The sequence below is a fragment of the Cebus imitator genome, unplaced genomic scaffold (assembly GCF_001604975.1).
Source record: "Cebus imitator isolate Cc_AM_T3 unplaced genomic scaffold, Cebus_imitator-1.0 Scaffold5, whole genome shotgun sequence".
Taxonomy (NCBI): Eukaryota; Metazoa; Chordata; class Mammalia; order Primates; family Cebidae; genus Cebus; species Cebus imitator.
The window spans coordinates 7,763,468-7,781,171 of record NW_016107320.1 but is presented as its reverse complement, the minus strand read 5'-3'; the positions used below and the strand labels follow the sequence as shown (position 1 = coordinate 7,781,171).

General features: G+C 37.7%; 1 protein-coding gene across 18 annotated transcripts in view; it reads right to left on the bottom strand.

The window, feature by feature from the left end:
• Window positions 1–17,704, bottom strand: part of NRG1 (neuregulin 1) — a 1,133,309-nt gene that overhangs the window by 118,518 nt on the left and 997,087 nt on the right. Inside the window, exon 1 of one of the 18 annotated variants that reach the window (XM_037741101.1) lies at window positions 3,051–4,976. The exons of 14 other annotated variants lie outside the window; for them this stretch is intronic. In XM_037741101.1, the coding sequence (XP_037597029.1) occupies window positions 3,051–3,717 (667 nt within the window). In that variant the 5' untranslated portion in view covers window positions 3,718–4,976. Of the gene's footprint in view, window positions 1–3,050; window positions 4,977–17,704 lie in introns of those variants that run through there. 3 more of the 18 variants (XM_017534995.2, XM_037741099.1, XM_017535027.2) reach the window with 3 other exon arrangements.

Genomic DNA, 17,704 nt, shown 5'->3' with positions numbered 1-17,704 from the left:
GAAAAGCAAAAACTTAATTAGTGTCATGACAATATAATCATTGTGGTAGTGGGAAATCATTAGCCATATTTAGAAATACTTTAGAATAAAAAATATATACTTATATACTTTCATTCTAGTTCTGCCTTGGACTTCTTAACCTACATGAATTTATGAACTAATATAATGAAAATATGAAATTATATTACTTTATGAAAGAAATACCCATTTTAGAAAATCCGACATAGCTAATGTACCTAAAGGCAATTTAAAATGTCATATTTTGCTTTTTATTATAATAAAGATAAAGAATGTTGTAATTTGACAAGAGTCAGTGAGGGGGTAATTCTAGTATTTATAAAATAAAACTCTAATACTAGTAGGTAGATTGGTTTGAGGAGCAACGCTGCAGACACAATTACTGGGATTGTCTCTCTTCTACTCTCTCAGGCTCCAGGATAAAGAAGAATCAATTAGCCCTCAACAGTCTATGACCTTGAAGGCCACAGCTCTGTGCATAATGCGCTGAATATGCTGAGACAGAAAAAAAAATGGAAAAGGGAGAATAAAGTCCTAAAATCACTGAAGAGCATGTTTCACATATGATAATGTCATTTTCAAATATAAGCCATGACAGCTTAGTTTATGTCAAAAACATGCATGGTAAAAGGAACGTCCCAGTTCTTTCTGTGACTAAACAATACTTTCTTAGTTGGAAAATGCAATCCCTTTGTAAGCTTTTTTTTTTTCTTTTCATTAATTAATGGTTACAATCTTTTTAAACAACAACAAAAACCACCACTCACAAGTCTTTAAAAACAAAGCTGCCTGAACCAAACCCTTTCAAACACTACTTTCCTCCCAATCCCCCCCTCCAACCAAAAAAAAGTAGGCTCACAATTTTGGGGATACTAGACTTGATTTTTTTAAAAGACTAGTCCAAAAATTAACAGAGTTTCCTTACAGGTTGTAAAGTGTTAACCAACTAACTGTCTGCTAACTTTTCCGGAGAAAACTACTTCCCAGACTGCTTCTCTAGGCTTATCTCTGATGCATTTCAAAACACTGCAGCTGTGCATCTGGTCAAACTGGCCACAAAGATGCTTTTAGGCAGCAGTAAATCTTTCCCACTTATTGCAAATGCCACAATATCAATGCCCTGGCTTGGGGAAAAGAAACTGATGTGGAATAAGTAATCTACGAAAACACTTAGTAGAAAAATTTACCTTACAAAATAATTTCTCAAAACTTCACAACATACTTTCTGACATGGTCTCAGATCAGGAAAATGTGCTGGATGTTTCTTTGTTTGCCTGATTTCCTCAGTGAACAAAATTATAGAATTTAGTTGAAGTGTTTTTCAAAGGGAATTTTTTTCTTTTGCTGGGCAATGAAACCTGTTCAAGCAGGTTTCAATTAAAGACTTAAGTTTAAAATGATCAAGTAACCTTGTCCTCCTGGTGAATTTCACTTCGCTTTGCAGGAACTGTACTTGCTTTTTATAGCTTGTCATTTCATCTGGGTATTATTTCCCGGTCACTTTGCCAGGTGGGAAGAGGCAGCAAAGGCCGCAATGTCTGTCAGACCTTTAATGATGCTTCAGGGATTTGATAAAGATACAAAGCAGTGTCTATATGAAGGTGGTTCTCCCTGACTTCACCTAGAAAAAAGCCTCTTTTTTTTTTTTTTTTTTTTTTTTTTTTTTTTTTTTTTTTTTTTTTTTTTTTTTTTTTTTAATCTGGTGTAAGTGAAATGATTGGGAATCACAAGGACAAATCAAGTTTTTCTCTATTTCTATAGCATGCTGCACTACTTCATACTGAACATGATGTCTGGAAAAGGTATTCTTTATTCTTCGTTATTGTCCAGAGGAAAAACATAAGAGGCATTTCAACAGAGAAATTGTCAACTCTCTTTTAACCCTAAGAGCTTTCATGCAAGTTATTAAGAAACAAATTTTCTGATCTTGTACTTTTTTAAGTAAATATTCATTATGGTAAAAAGTGATAGGAGACAGAGACAACAAAAATAAACTAGAAGCATTTATAAAAGGCTAGAGAAAACTCCTCCCTCCTATATTGATGTTTAGAACAGTCATGTTTTCATTCCTGTCAACTTTCCACTCTAAAGCTATTGCAATTACCCAGTGCAAAGAGGAATGTATTGTTTTTAAGAGAGTGGGCTCTCTACACATCACAGGTTATTAAACCAGGCTGCTGCAATCTGCCAGCCTAAGATGACACATGTCTAAAAAAAAAAAAAAAAAAAAAAAGAGGATGTACCTCACTAATGGATCTTGTACTTTTTAATGAGTGCCAAGGAAGCTATTTAAACATTTGATTATAGAGGACAAAACTAATTTGGGAAAATCTTTCATGTAGAATCCTACTGTGTCCTGAACAAAATAAAGCTGCCACTAATCAGTGGTCACTACCCGAAAGTACAATCTGGGCAGGACAGCAGTTCTGCTAGTGAGAGGCGACCAGCGTAAATGTCTTAAGACTTGCTGTAATCTCAGAAAGAATCAATTAAGATACAAGAGTAGGGAGAAGTGGTTAGCGAGCAGGAAGAAGAGAGAAAGATGAGGCAGCTTGGGGTCACTGTGAAACAGAGGGTAACGTAAAGGTGATAGGAAATCTATGATGGGGAAGAGAAAGACACAAAATATTACTCACTGGTGTATGAAAATCACATTTCTGTAAGACATAAAAGAAGACCTGATGTTTTCATTTTAAAATGTGTTAGAAATAAATTGAATTTAACTTAAATTCAAGCATGACTTGCAGATGCTGAAGTTTTGAGTTGCCGGGACCAGACTGAACAATGTTACTAGAGACAGCCGCTGTTACAGCACTGGTTCAGAACCAGAGTTAGCAAGATCGTTTTACTCAACCCTTCAAGGCCCTCCCAAGCATTATCTCAAACTCCTGCTTTGCTTAAACAACACCAGGCAACTAAAATGCAGGAAGAAAGGGAAACAGCCTCTAGACGACACCTTTTGGGACCTCAAACCCACCCGTTTACTTTATTCAACATCATCATCATCATCATCATCCATCTCTCTTACTTACAAAGTTTAGGAGCAGTTTGGAGATTAGTTTCTGTTGTTTGTGGCTGAGTTGCTGACTTGGGTGTTCTCACCTCAGGGTTCCGGGTGGGTGCAGGGAAGGATGGTGCAGTGGAAGGCAAGAAAGAAAAGGCAAAAATACGATTCTTCGGTGTTGATGCCACTGACGGTTCAGAGGAGACAACAGCCTTGTCAATTTGCACTGTAACTTGAACCTTACTTTCAGATTGAGCCCTAGAGACAGGTGAAGTGTATGCCTCCGACGACACCCACACAGCTGAGGCAGCAGTTGGGTCCAGAGAAATAATAGGGTCCTGGCCTAACCCCCCCGGGTCAAGGTGAGTAGGAGAGTCATACTCAAAGATCTTGTCCACGAATACCCACTTGAGGCCGGCGATGCAGAGGCAGAGGCTGACCAGGCAAGCCAGGATGGGGACAATGCAGATTTTCTCTGAGTTCAGGCAACCTCTCAGGCGCTCAGCTTCCAGGCACACACAGCAGGACACAGCCAGGCCCACAAGTCCAGGGGTTCTCCCATCTTCAGTCTGGGGTTCTGGCATGTCTTCTGCTGCCGGAAGCCCATCAAGAGATGGGTCTGCGCTCAGCTGAGTGGAGGGGCTGGAGGACCTCTCGGCGGCGACCTCAGACATGTCTGGGGAATAAATCTCCATGGGCTCACCTCCAGAAGAAGGCCTGGCCGCTCTCACGGTCCATTACCACGCAGAGGCCCCCCCAACCAAATGATACAGCATCTTACAGGGGGAAATCGATAAACTGTCCAAGTCCAAGGCCATTATAAAAATCAAGAAGAGTTTGGGAAGATGCAAGGGGGGAAGAAAAGCTCTCAGCAACTACAAAATCAAAGTATATCTTAATAGTTCTCTAAGCTGCTGTTTCTGAGCCACTTTTCGAGTTCTTTTAAATGCTTCTCCAAACCATCCCGGGCTGGTCAAGAGGACAGGGACCAAAATAGATCGACGGAGCTGCCCGCTGGTGAATTAAGTAAACCAGTAGCCCAAACTGAAAGGCATGTTTCTCACCTCGAGCATCTGAAGCTGGTGTCTGCTCAGATGAAGAAAACAACTGTCATGCAGGAGAAGTAACAGCAGGAGGAGGACCAGCGGCGGCGGCGGCAGCAGCGGCGGCGGCAGGAGAGGCAGCAGTGACAATAGCAACAGCATCCTGTTGTGTTAGCGCGACGACGGCTGAAAGGGGCTGAATCATTACAGAGCAGCAGGTGCCTGCCCTCGGAGCATCACTGCAAACACCAAGGGCTGGGGAGGCAAGAGTGCGGCCAGGAGGGGCGGTCACTCCCTTCCCCGCCCTGCCTCCACCCACCCCCGGCTACTCCTCTTTGTCCTTCTTGAGTGCTCATTCACTTTCTTCCTCTGCGGCTCTTCTCTGCTTCAGTCTCTTTCTCTTTCTTTCCCCTCTTCATCCAAGCCCGTCCTCTCTCCTCTCTCTTTCCTCCCCCTCTCCCAACCCCCACTCTTCACTTTCTATCCACTCTAGAGCTGCAGGCTGGTCTGAGTAAAATCAGTATCCCAGCCGTACAGGACCGCCACTGACTTCCTATTTTATCCAATTAGAAGGAATAAAGGCCATCAAATCAAAGAGAGGCAGGCAGGCATCAGTTAAGCCTAGTCCCCATGGCCCCCACCCGTTTTCTTCTCTTTTTCTTTCTTTCTCTACAAAAGTGGTCCCAGTCTTCTTCCACCCCCACCTTGCCGGCTTTCAGGCTCTTTCCTTCACCCACTGTTGGGTTAGAAAAAGCCAGCGATCGATTCTAGCAATCTAACAAAGCTGGGATGGGGAGGGGGGGTGGGGGGGGGTGTAGGTGGGACCTTCTGGGTTGGACCTGGGGCTTGGCGAAGTCTGATATCTGATTCCTCCCTAGAGAGGTAAGCTTTTCAACAGCAATTTCTTCCTGCCTGCTGCTGAGAGATAGCATTCCTTCTCTAGCCCTCTAATAAGTTTTGTTCACTAAGAGGACTGTTATTACCTGGTTTTCAACCAACAGTTCAAACATTTTTTTTTCCCTAACCATGGACAGCTCTGCCTTTTAGCCCTTTTTGCAATGACTATGTAAGACTTTGTCATGCCCAGGGAGAAATGCTGAGTACGTCTGGAGGGGGTGCTAGGGGAGCGGGTGGCAGCCCATATATCCTCTGCTGGGGTCCCCTTTGAATTTCCATTTCTTCTGTCTCACCCAAAGCAGACTAATGTCAAGCTAACTGATGTCAAGCTAATAGAAAGCACCGGTAAGTAGCAGAGTTACGATGGGAGCAAAGCTACCACTTCATTTTTAGATTAGCCTTTCATGGTGACTCCACACTGCAGAGGTTTGAATTCCCTGGCACTGTAATACATACCACATGTCCTCAATTATCACCGCACTGCAAGTACTAAGAAGAGTTTTCTATGAGAGCATGCCTTCTGGGTTAGGTTTCAGGAGCTTTACCTTCCAGATAGTTTCAATGCTGATTTTTTTTTTCTTTTAAAACAACAGTCATTAAAACACCAGAAGAAATGCACTGTCCTTAATAGAGACCACAGGCTTCCCCAAGCACTCTGCTGCTTGTCACTGTACACAATATGCATCTGAACCTGAAATCCACACTTACTGTGACTGCACATCTAAACGGTTTCCAAGGAACCATTTTGTTCACCTATATCAATAGGGGTCTTTAAAACTCTCTCTAAATCTATACTACAGAGCCATCATATGGGTCCCTGAAGCAGTAAAATTTAGAACTCAAGTCCCAGGAAAATCCACTTTAAGCACATTATATTTTGTAGGGCACAATCTCCGCTGCTTTGAAGTATATTTCAGCTGTAAATGGCAGGAGATAAGAATATTATCACTTCTTCCTTTAAGATGAAATTAGTCCAAAATTATCAATGATTTAAAGGGTTTTAACATCTTAAACTGTGTTTGCAGTACTATCACTAACAACAAAAGCCTGCACCAATTTGCATAATTGTAACCATGGCTATGACAAGTTTATAGGCAACATGAGTTATCCTTAATTTCATCTCTCTATAACCTGCATTTACATACCAGTAAATGGTGTTTTAAAATAATTCCTGTGTTTATCTTCTAGGCTTATTTGATTTTAAAGCAGTGAGAACTCTCTTACAAAGATTCTAGCAAAGGATATACAATTTCAGTGTAGAAAATGTCTGTAGAAGCATTTAAAGTATTCAAACTGAAAGATAGTAAGATTTCAATGATCAATATTCATGTAAATATTAAAAAAACAATATCAGCAGGTGTTTAGGCTAAACCAGGGTAATTTATAATTCCTTCCAAAAGCACCCAGTTGAAATATATGGCACTGAAGTCCTCAGTTTTGACCCAAACCAAAAATATTATACTCAATACACTGGCATTTCATCCAAGGCCAAGGTAACCTAAATTTCAAAGATCAAAATGGGGTTCATGTGGCCCCAAGTCAGGCAGATATGAGAAAATACCAAGAATGATAACCCATAGTTTAGAAAAGTGGTCTTTATTTTGCACCAATAGCAATTATTCACCTTACCTCAATCATTAAGAGCAAACATATTCAGCAGACCAAAAAAAAAAAAAAAAAAAAAAAATGTTACTGGGCACTGTTATAGCTGTTACACTGAAAATGCCTGACACCTGTAAAGAAAGCCAACATTTTATACAAAGACTAGGGCAAAACATCAGAGAGAGAATCCTATGGACTGCCACAAGTACTCTTTCCCTTGGACTACATAAACGAGACTTTGGGATGCGTCTGTTTTCCACCTGGAAAAAGATTCCAGGAAATCTGTGGCACCCTGGTGCTAAGATTAGTCGCAGACAGCCAGCTTCCTATAAAATTATTATTTTTTTCCCACGAAATTAAAAAATGAACGTAACTGGGGAAAGAGAGAAGCATGGGAGGTAAAGAATAAAAGGAATTCTCCTTTCATTCTACCCTTGGGACTAGGACCCGAAGTTGCCTTTCTCCCTTATCAAATCCCCTATAGCAATAAAAGAGTGAGAAAGGAAAGTGTGAATGGGGTCAGAGGTAAGAATTTCCTTTGGATAAAACCTGCATGTTTGTAGGAAGAACTGCAAGGATACATCGTTTAAACACTTTAAGCTCCGCCCCAATAAAGCCCAGGAACACCCCCATTTCCATATCCTCTTAGAAAAATGAACTAGACAAATTTTTACTACCTTTTAAAACCTTTGATCACCATCTCCCTCACAACAATAAAAGCTACCTTCATGAGTTCCACCTAGGTTTCAGGCATTCTGCTAGGTTCATAACATACATTATTTCTGATCTTCACTAATCCCGTACAGTTCGTATTTATCTTAAAATTTTTAAAAAATTGCATTGGTCCAGGCAGCTTAGGTAATTTTGCCATGGACATAAAGCTATTAAATAATAGGGCCAAGATTTGAATAAGTTCTGATTCATCCTATTTCTGCTGAAAAATACTGCTTTTGTTTTTTCCTCAAAAAGTATATTTGATCACATTATTGATTATGCATCACTTCAAGGAGAGACTATGAGAACCAGAATATATAACAATGAAATAGGAATTAATACCTTAATATAATTTGTAAACAGACTTAAAAGGATCTAGTTTCCAAAATAAGACTTCTAAAATTTTGCCTAACAATTTTTAGAAATTGACTCTAAAAATATTATCTCTGAAAAAGTTTATCCTTGCTCCTAAGTTTTATGGCTGGCAAAAGAGTAGAATTTACTTCATGGTATCTAATAGAGAATAAATGATGACAGCAGTCATTTCATTTGGGGAGATCACTACATATAAATGGCAATTATTTATTTATTTGCTGATGAATTATGAAATCATAATTTTCACAAGAAAGCTCCAGGCCCTAAAGTTAAACTTTAAGAACTTGCAGCTTCTCTGAAGGATAAAGTACACCAACGCATCTGTTGGCTTCTTCCACCTATCCAAAAGACATGCCCTCAGGTAAGTCTCAGCTCCTTAATGGAGCCCTTCCCATTTTTCCAAATCATAAACCCAGCATTTCTTAACTGTACCATTTATTGGGGGCACATTTTCACAGTCATGTGTCATCATTTACTTATATCATGTATACAGGGCTGAAGAATGCAATTTATTTGAAGGAAAAAATTATTAGTATCTGTCCCAAACTTAGAGCTGTGCTATCCATTCAATACATACATTTTGTTTGGTTTTACTTTTAATTGGGATTGCATTACACAGATTATGGTGTCTCTAATAAATAAGCAGGCCTTATTCATATCCATCATCTAAAATACCCTCCATTTTTCCCAAGTCTTTTCATGTCCTGTTCAGATACTTCCTTATCAAATTTCTCTGCTCCAAAATATGCCTTGAATGAATTTAGTCTGATTTAGTGAAACTCAACTACCACAGATCCTATCAATGGATGGAAAGTTTGGAATATGCCAATATTTAACTTTTTCTTGTCACACCTCTCTATCCAGCTAAACAGAAAAGCTCTCTGAGACCAAACCAAATCCATGTGCTGTTGATGTCCTTCCACATTATTTATGATGCAAAATGGGTGAGATGAATGAAACTCATTTTACCTTACTGGGCATGCCTTTTCTGCCCACTTTAAAGGTGAGTCAAGACTGATTATTCTTACCCAGTGTAAATGTTCTCAGAACAGACAATTTGACTTAATTTTAAAATTACTTTGTGAGATGCTGTATCAAGTGCTTGATATTGACTGTGCTCTGTGTTCTCATTCTGTAACATGATAAGCAATTTACTCTGGTGCATTTTGTTCTTTATGAGTTTACATCCTTTATAACTGAAGATAAAGTAAATGATCTCAAAGATGAGGATGTTAGAATGTTACATGGAAAGACACTTCAATTGCATATAATAGTTATAGTAAGTTTGCTTTACTTTGGGAGAACCTATTAATTTATCACTCCCCATAAGTAAAATCATTAGTTTTCGACACATACAGTTTATTGATCATCATACAAGTTGCCCTTCTTTTAAAATTCCTCTGGAGAAGTTTTGGAACTAGATGGAAGGGATGGTTACATAACACTGCAATAAATGCAACTGAATTGTTGAATTTCAAACGGTGAATTTTGCTGTGTGAATTTCAACTCAATGAAAAATCAGACTTTGTTATGTGTAGGGTGCCCTTTCTTCTAGAAAGTGTCAATAGGCAATGTGGCAATGAATCTCAGGCAATTATTAACTATGAACTCTGAACTTACGTTAATATTTATATATATGTATATGTGTATGTATATTTATGTATATATGTAGAGACAGGGTTTCACTCTGTCTTCCAGGCTGCAGTGCAGTGGCACAATCACAGTCACTGCAGCTTTGATGTCCTGGGCTCAAGCGATCCTCCCACCTTAGCCTCTCAAGTAGCTGAGACTACAGATGCACACCACCATGCCTGGCTAATTTATTTTAAACTATTATTATTATTATTTTGTAGAAGTAGGGTCTCACTTTCTCACCCAGGCTGGAGTGCAATGATGCCATCATAACTCACTATGGCTTCAAACTCCTGGCCTCAACAATCCTCCCACCTCAGCCTCCCAAAGTGCTGGTATTACAGGCATGAGCCACCATGCCTGCCAATATGTATATTTGAAATAGGGAAACAGGATGGCACTGAACAGTGAAAAGTATTTTAGTATATAAAACAGGACAGAAAGATAAGCCTTTGCTCATGTTCTCATAAGCCTTTTGAATTTAGACTCTCAATGTTATATCCATTTATTATGTTTTTAGTGTGGATGTGCTTCTGAGATCTCTGGGATGAAGTGTTCCACTGGAAATCTGTGCCAAGGATGAGGGGCAAGTGGCAGTCTTCCTGTATTATCTGTGTTTTCTTATTAAACGTGTCATAAACTCAACACCACAATGTCAGCTCCATATGGGCACACACTTGTGTCTGTGTCCACTGCTATACCCCCAGTACCGACAGCATGCCTGGCACACAGCAGACATTTGTTAAACAAATGCATCCAGTGAAAATGACACAGAAGAAGGATGAATAAACTATGAGAAAACATCTTTGAGACATGGGTTTTACCAGTGTGAGTAAATGCAAATAATGTTAAATTACTATGTATATTTGTATTGTGTGTGTGTGTGTGTGTGTGTGTGTGTGTGTGTGTGTGACAAAAGGAAGAAAAACCAAAAGAAACATTATCTTTATATTGACTAATCTGAGGTTATGTGGATAAATGGCCATTCATAACATTTATTAGAGCCAATATATGTTGGCTTAGGTACCTTCAGTAAATATCTTTGCTGTGTCTTATTAATATTCACTATTACAGTTAAGTTCAGGGCATAGAGCAGCACAGCTCAGAGATAGCTTCTGTTGTTTGTTTTTCATTCTTCTGGCAAATGTAACAAAAATGCAAGATATAATTTTCCTTTTATGCACATATCCATGTGCAATCTTATTTAACAAAAATGATAATGGATGTATTTTAATGCAGTGTTAGCTAAAAACAAGGAAGAAATACCTTGATAACCAATGTCAGCTTAATACAAATTCAGCAAAGTTTTAAAAATGGGAGTCATTGAACTTGACTTATACTTAAGCACGAGCTATTTGTTTTAAAGTTCAGTTTAAAACTGAACTTGTCAGCCAATTCTACAAACTGGTCCCCCAATCAGCCCAGAAATGTAGTTAGTTAGTACATAGCACAGCATATCACTTATAGCAAATGCTCTAGAAATATGTGTTAATTTGATTTTTAAATCTCTTGCTTAAAATAGAGAGAAATGGTTGAGCATGAGATTATACACATGTGAAGGCAGTTATGAATTACTCATAAGAGAGTACCAGCTATTCAAGAAACTGAAACTTCATATAAGCCCATGTATAAATATACTCACGCAGTATACCCAGAAAAAGAAAGCTTGAGGAAAGGGATTACCTGAAGTCTTCCACTTTTAAACATGGTTCAAATTTCTTTTCTCTTTTATTTATTTTCTTTTGAGAATGAGGTTCACTGTGTTACTTAGGCTGAAGTGCACTGACACAATCTCGGCTCCCTGCAGCCCCCACCTCCCAGGTTACAGTGCCTCATCTTCCTGGGTAGCTTGGATTACAGGCATGCACCACCATAACTGGCTAATTTTTTTTTAATTATTATTTTTAGTAGAGACAGAGTTTCGCCATGTTGGCCAGGATGGTATCAAACTCCTGACCTCAGATGTTCCTCCTGCAGTGGCCTCCCAAAATGCTGGATTATAGGCGTGAGCCACCACGCCCAGCCAGTTCAAATTTCTAAATCTGAAAAGACCTCAGCCAGAGAAAACATCTTACAATATATATTTTCCTTAGAGTACACACAGTTTTTTTTTTCTCCTTGTTGCTGATCAAAATAAAAATATAAAATTGCATCAAAGGGGGAAAAAAAGGAGAAATAAAAATATGTGCAGTTTCCAGAACTGATTGAGCCTTCCTAGTAAGCCACCTAAGTGTCAAGAAACACTACTATAAGGTCATAACCCTTATGATGCTCATGGAAGCAGAAGTTTCCCATTAAAACAAAGTGCCAATCTCTTATTTTCTGCTGCTTTTCAGCCTAAGGGGCGGAAAATTTTTCTGCATTGTTATAATTTATATAACTTAAAAAGATATGAATTTGAAAGTTATAAAAATATCTTATGATTTGACCTCCAGCTCAAATGTTTCTATCATAAACCACCCAATAGGTTGCGAGAGTCAGACTTGTTTAAGAAAGGCTTGTTTTTTTTTTTCTCTGACGTGGTAGCTCCTGCCGGTCATCCCAGGTACTAGGGAGGACAAGGCAGGAGGATTGCTTGAGTTTAGGAGTTCGAGATCAGCCTGGGCAACATAGGGAGACCATATCTCTAAAACATAGGGGAAAAAAAAGAGAATGGACTTGTTTCTTTTCTATTTCAGTAGAGTAAAAGAATTTATGTTTAATGCAAAGGTCAACTGTAATCTCAATAATAATTAATTTTTTTATTGATTCAATGTTGGAGCTCCAACAGGTCTTCCCCCTGAATTTTATTTTATACAAAAAGAAAAATGTTCTTGGGAGGTAAAAAATAAAATAAAATAAAAATAACCTGCTCAGAGTCACACAAAAATTAATTTCAGAGTCAGGACTAAAAATCACATCTATTTCTCCTTCTTTTTAATTAATTTCTGCAAAGGAAAACTCTTTAGTTACATACTGCCATTGCAGATACACACATTTAATTAGATAGTTTAGATTTTTCTCTCACTTGGGGCCATGAATGATCTCTGTACCAATACCTCACTTTGACCATTTCCCGGGACCATTTCTACGTGTAAGTTTACTCTTTAATAATACTCCCGTGACCACCTGTGGTCACAACTCTACTTAATGGCCCTCTTTCTGAAAGATATTCAGAGACTAATATTCATATTTGGACTCTGTTATCAAACAGCATTTATCAAACTAAGGGAGCACATAAAAAGTGTGCTCCAGAACCCAACAACTTCCCGAGAGCAGGCTGGAGATTTGATGTTACCTGAATTGTGGGAGCATTACAATTAGCTTGATTGCTTACATTGGAAAGTACAGAATAAAGAAACTCCAGTGGATAGGAAGGCAGTTCACCAAAACGGGAATCACTGGATATTACCGCAGTAGCTCAAACACAAATTGTATCAAATATGGTTAGTATCTGGGAATCAGGGAGCCAAGGTTACATCCTGTTTTGATTTGGAGAATTCAAAGCCTGGGACAGGGGAAGTAGTAATTAACAAGGAGCAGGAACAAGAAGGTTGCTACTGGTTGAGTTACATTATGAAATATGATGACTAGAAAATGCTTGGTCCAAATATGGTGGCTTATCAGAGAGAAACATATATTCTATTTGATAGCATAATCCATGACCTATATGTTCTTTTAAAGAATGTAATAAAATATGTATACCATGCATACTGGGATATTTGGGGGTAAAATGAACTCATGTATCCTTGAAATTTCATCAAAAAATAAAAAATTGATAGATAATTGGGTAGACATTTGCTAAGTAAATCTAGGAAAATATTAACTGTATAACCTCGGTAGTGGGCATACGTTTGTTTATCGTGCAGTTAATTCACCTTTTCTCTATGTTTGAAAATTTCATAATAAAATGCTGGAAATTTTTAAAAATTTTTTCATGATGTTTCTGGGTTCACGTATAAAAAGCCTATCTTGATATACTATAGTAAATTTTATTACAAAACTTATTACCTATGCCAAATAAATAAAATAATCCACCAATTCTACATTTAGTAACCTCCACTTGGTTATTTTTTTTCTCCTCTGCATCACCCCTCCAGGCCCCACTCATCACCGCCTTTTTCCATTTTATGGAATTGATTTTTAAGATGAATTTCAAAATTATATCAAGGGTAAAAGATTCACAATTTTAACCATTATCTAATGACAATGAGGTATCTTTAAATGGCAAACCATTAATTGCTATAGAACATCTAAGAGCTTTTTCTGCCCCCCTCCCCTCACCCAATGCCATTTATTTATTGAGAAGGGATTTTCCTTAATGCTATACTTCGATCACTGGGGAATTAGAACATCTATGAATAATGTGACTTGGGAAAATGCAAAGTTCACATTACTGAAAAAATCTGAAAGATCAGATGGTATGCTTATTCTGTTGAAATAAATAGGATCCTTGGATTATTCAGGACACTCCCATTCTGAACACACCTCTTCCAGTGGTCAACTGGTCAGTGGACCATAAGGCCAGAGGCTCCCATGTGAAGGCTGAGCTTCTTTGCTGCTGGATTTTCCACCCAGTGATTCATACAGATATTTTATAAACTATTAAATATGTATGATGCAGTACAAAGCCCCTCTAAAAGCATCTGTATTTAACTAAATCATGTCCCTGACAGCAAGAGGCATACAGAGCAATTTAACCCAGCAGGAAAAGTACTTCTTTTACAAATCACTGCAGTGCAGAGCTTCAATCATATGCTTCTTTTTGCACCCTCCCCGTACCTCCAGTAAGAAAGGAAAGGCTTAACTTAAATGGTTTGAAATTGCTTTGAGATAGGATTCTAAAACAAAACATAAGTCTTTTGAAGTGTTTCTCAAAAATTTTACTACTGTCAGGCTTTGCCACTACTCTGTCCCTAGAGTTCAGAGAAATAACCCAGCCTCAGGTTAAGTCTCCTTAACCAGGGGCTAAATACCTGGAATTAGCTCACTCTCTTTTATGCTCTTCCAAATGTCTACTGCTGTTTGCTGACTGATATCAAAGGCATGTAAAAAGTATCAATGTACAACTAGATACCCCATATTCTTCTTTTTCACCCCAAAAAAGATTCAAAGAGAAAAGTTTTGGATGAGAAACTTCAGGACACACCAAAAGTAAAATCATTGTTATCCATTCACAGCCTTAAGACCAAAGGATCTAGTGAGATAAGTGGTACTAATTATGTCGTTTTCCAAGGTACCTAAGCATTTGGTAAGGCAGAAGAATAGGAGAGGGATGGCTACATTTTCTTAAAAGTGCAATGACAACGTAAAACATTTGCAGAAATCTCATGCACAGAACTAACCTGCTCCCAGAGACAGGTGGTTTTATGTAACCTATGGTAGGAGGAAAATGTGTTGAATGAGTATAAAAATAATTACCTTACAGTCAAAAAAAAAAAAAAATCAGGGCTAAATGCTTGAATTGCCCAACTCAAAATGAAATGGCATTACTGTAATTCAGCCAACTGATCAGGAAATGTGCTGTGCAGATTTAAATGAACTTCTTTTCACAATCTGGCAGGTACAAAATGGAAAACCTCAGGATGACCTGCTTTTCAAAAGCAGTAGATATCAAATTTTAAGGTCACTGTACAGGGTATAATAAAAATAGTTACCATTTCTAAAGACCTAATCTATATGTTAATTTACTTAGCTACCCATCCACCTATCCATCCAAAAGATGTTTACTAAACGACCATATCTGTGCCAGGTATTGTGCTAGGGTTTGTAAATTTGGTAACAGGAAATTAAAATAATTTCCATCTTATAGTTCTCCTGCCCGCCCCCCCTTTTAAATAAAGTAGCAAGTACGATCTGCAGAGAGTGAGGGCATGATTTGAATTTTTAGAGTGGTAAGGTCTGAGTCATCTTAGAAAATGGAAGGTAAGGCTGACTGTGAAAAACAGCAACAGGTCAGACATTGTGTCAAGTAGTATATACACATCAGTCCTTATTTATAACTTTCTCAATCAGTCTGCAAAGTAACTGATATTCTTCTTATTTTATAGGTGGAAAAAGTGAGGATTAAAAAAACCACAGATAACCCACAATTACATAGCTAGTAAGTGGTGACGCAAAGGTTTAAACCTTCTGAACTTCAAAGGCCATTTTTCTGTAGTACTGTACAAAATCTTTACACTGATATAAAGTATGGAAGAAGACTTTCAAAAAAAATTTTTTAATCATCAATTACATAACAGATCATTGTTTTTGTTGTTGATTTCTATAGTAAAATGTTTACTTGGACTTATACAAGACTCAGTATGGGAACAGGGGAGAAAAGAAGAAAAAATATGATGAGAATATTGTTCACCTACATATCACAATTTCTACTTTGGAAGATTTATTTTTCAGATTAGTTTTTTCCAATACCAGGATTTAATATGGAATATTGATTAGGTTGTCCACTTAATGATGTGATGTGTCTTAAGTCTAGCCATGATGAAACCAACCCATTTAAATGATATTGCTAGTAAGTACATGAATGTATATGAATGAAAATAATTTAACATACTAAACAGTATGATGGCCCTCTGTTGCATATTTCTTTGAACATCAACAAGTTGAGGGAAGAAGGCATGCCACAATCTCAGAGCTTAGCAGGAAAATGTAATTTATTTTTTTCAATTTTTTGAGAGTTTTAATCAGTATTTGAAAGCACCATACAATTACAGCAAATTAGAAATTACTCAAATTAAACTGAAAAGGGAAGATCGGGTCAGTAGTTAATGCTGCTTCTGCCACAGATTTCCCTTTTGGTTTTTAAAATGCATATGTATTCAAAGTTTTTCCAGACATTCTAGGCTGATCTTGTCTCTGCTGCTTTATGCAACTTCTTTTTTTTAAAGACAGGATCTTGCTCAGCCTCAAACTCCTGGGCTCAAGTGATCCTCCTGTTTCAGCCTCTCAATTAGCTGGGACCTCAGGTACGCATCACCATACCTGGCTAATTTTTAAAATTTCATTGTAAAGATGGGATCTCACCATGTTGCTCAGGCTAGTCTCGAACTCCTGGTCTCAAGCGATCCTTCTGCCTCAGCTTCCCAAAGTGCTGGGACTACAGGTGAGAATCTACTCACTTATAGACTACTGCTCCCAGCCTTAAGCAACTTCATTCATTCCTTCAAAGATTTTTTTTAAGCAAGCGCCTCATATGTACCAGGCCCTATTCAAGACTGAGAGGAAGAGGAAGGCAGGCACTGGGGAAAGAGATTGCAATAGTTTCTGCTTCCATAATATTTACATTCTACTGGAAGACTTAGGGTTCCTAATCTTAGGTGGGCATAAAGGAAGACTTCAGAAGTAAAGAGTCCATAGCCTTATAATGGACTCTATTTGTGCAGTTGACATATAGTGGAGTAATTTTTTTTTTTAATGATTCTGTCAGGAAATACTGTTTATTGTATATGCATGTCTAAGTATCTGAAATTTTCCTTCACTCTGGATCCAGTTATGGAAATGTTTTCTTCTGATAGCGTTTTGTTTGATTAGTGATAGAAGAAGAATGCAGAATTCAATTCTAGAAGAGATCATGCCTAGGCAAGAGACCTTTGGAGGTACTGGACAATTATAAACAGAAAAACATAATCTATCTGTTTCCATTCTCAGTAACCATAAAAACAAAACAGCCACAAAAGCAGACGAGCCTGTCATAGTCATTTAATGACTGAATTTTTTTAAAGCTGTTGGCTCGATTGTTTTTGGTAGATGAATTAAAATAAATAAAAGCAAGCATTAATACAGTGTTTTACTAACTTTTTGATGAATTGAAGGTTTCTTATGTACTGGTGATGCCAAAGCACAATTTTAAAATACAGTTAGTCAAATTTTGTGAATTATTAAGGAAATATGTTAATTTCACAGAAATTCTAAAGTATCAGCATAAAAAACTAGTCAAATATCAAAGAGAAAAGAATGAATTACATGCATACAGATATATATCTGACTTAAAAATTTGTTACTTATAGATACTAGGTTAACTAATAACATGTTCTACAGGAATCAAAGAAGTGAGTGTTAAACATTTTAACTGATTAGTCCTGATAACCACCTAGCTTTGCAAAATCGTTGGCATGTCAGGTGCTAAAGAGGATGAAAAAGAGTTTTACAATTAAACTTACAAGGATCATCTTTCTAAATGAATGAGCTGCTCAGAGATGAACTGAATGTAACTAAATAAATCAATAATAAAATGATCAGGATGGATATCCTGTATCATGTTAGAAACAATTTTCCCTTCTCATGAAAATATACAAGGCTCTAGAGCAACAAATTTATCATCAGCACCTAAATCAATTTTTTTTTTTTTTTTTTTTTTTTTTTGAGACAGAGTCTTGCTCTGTCACCCAGGCTGGAGTGCAGTGGCCCGATCTTGGCTTACTGAATCCTCTGCTTCCAG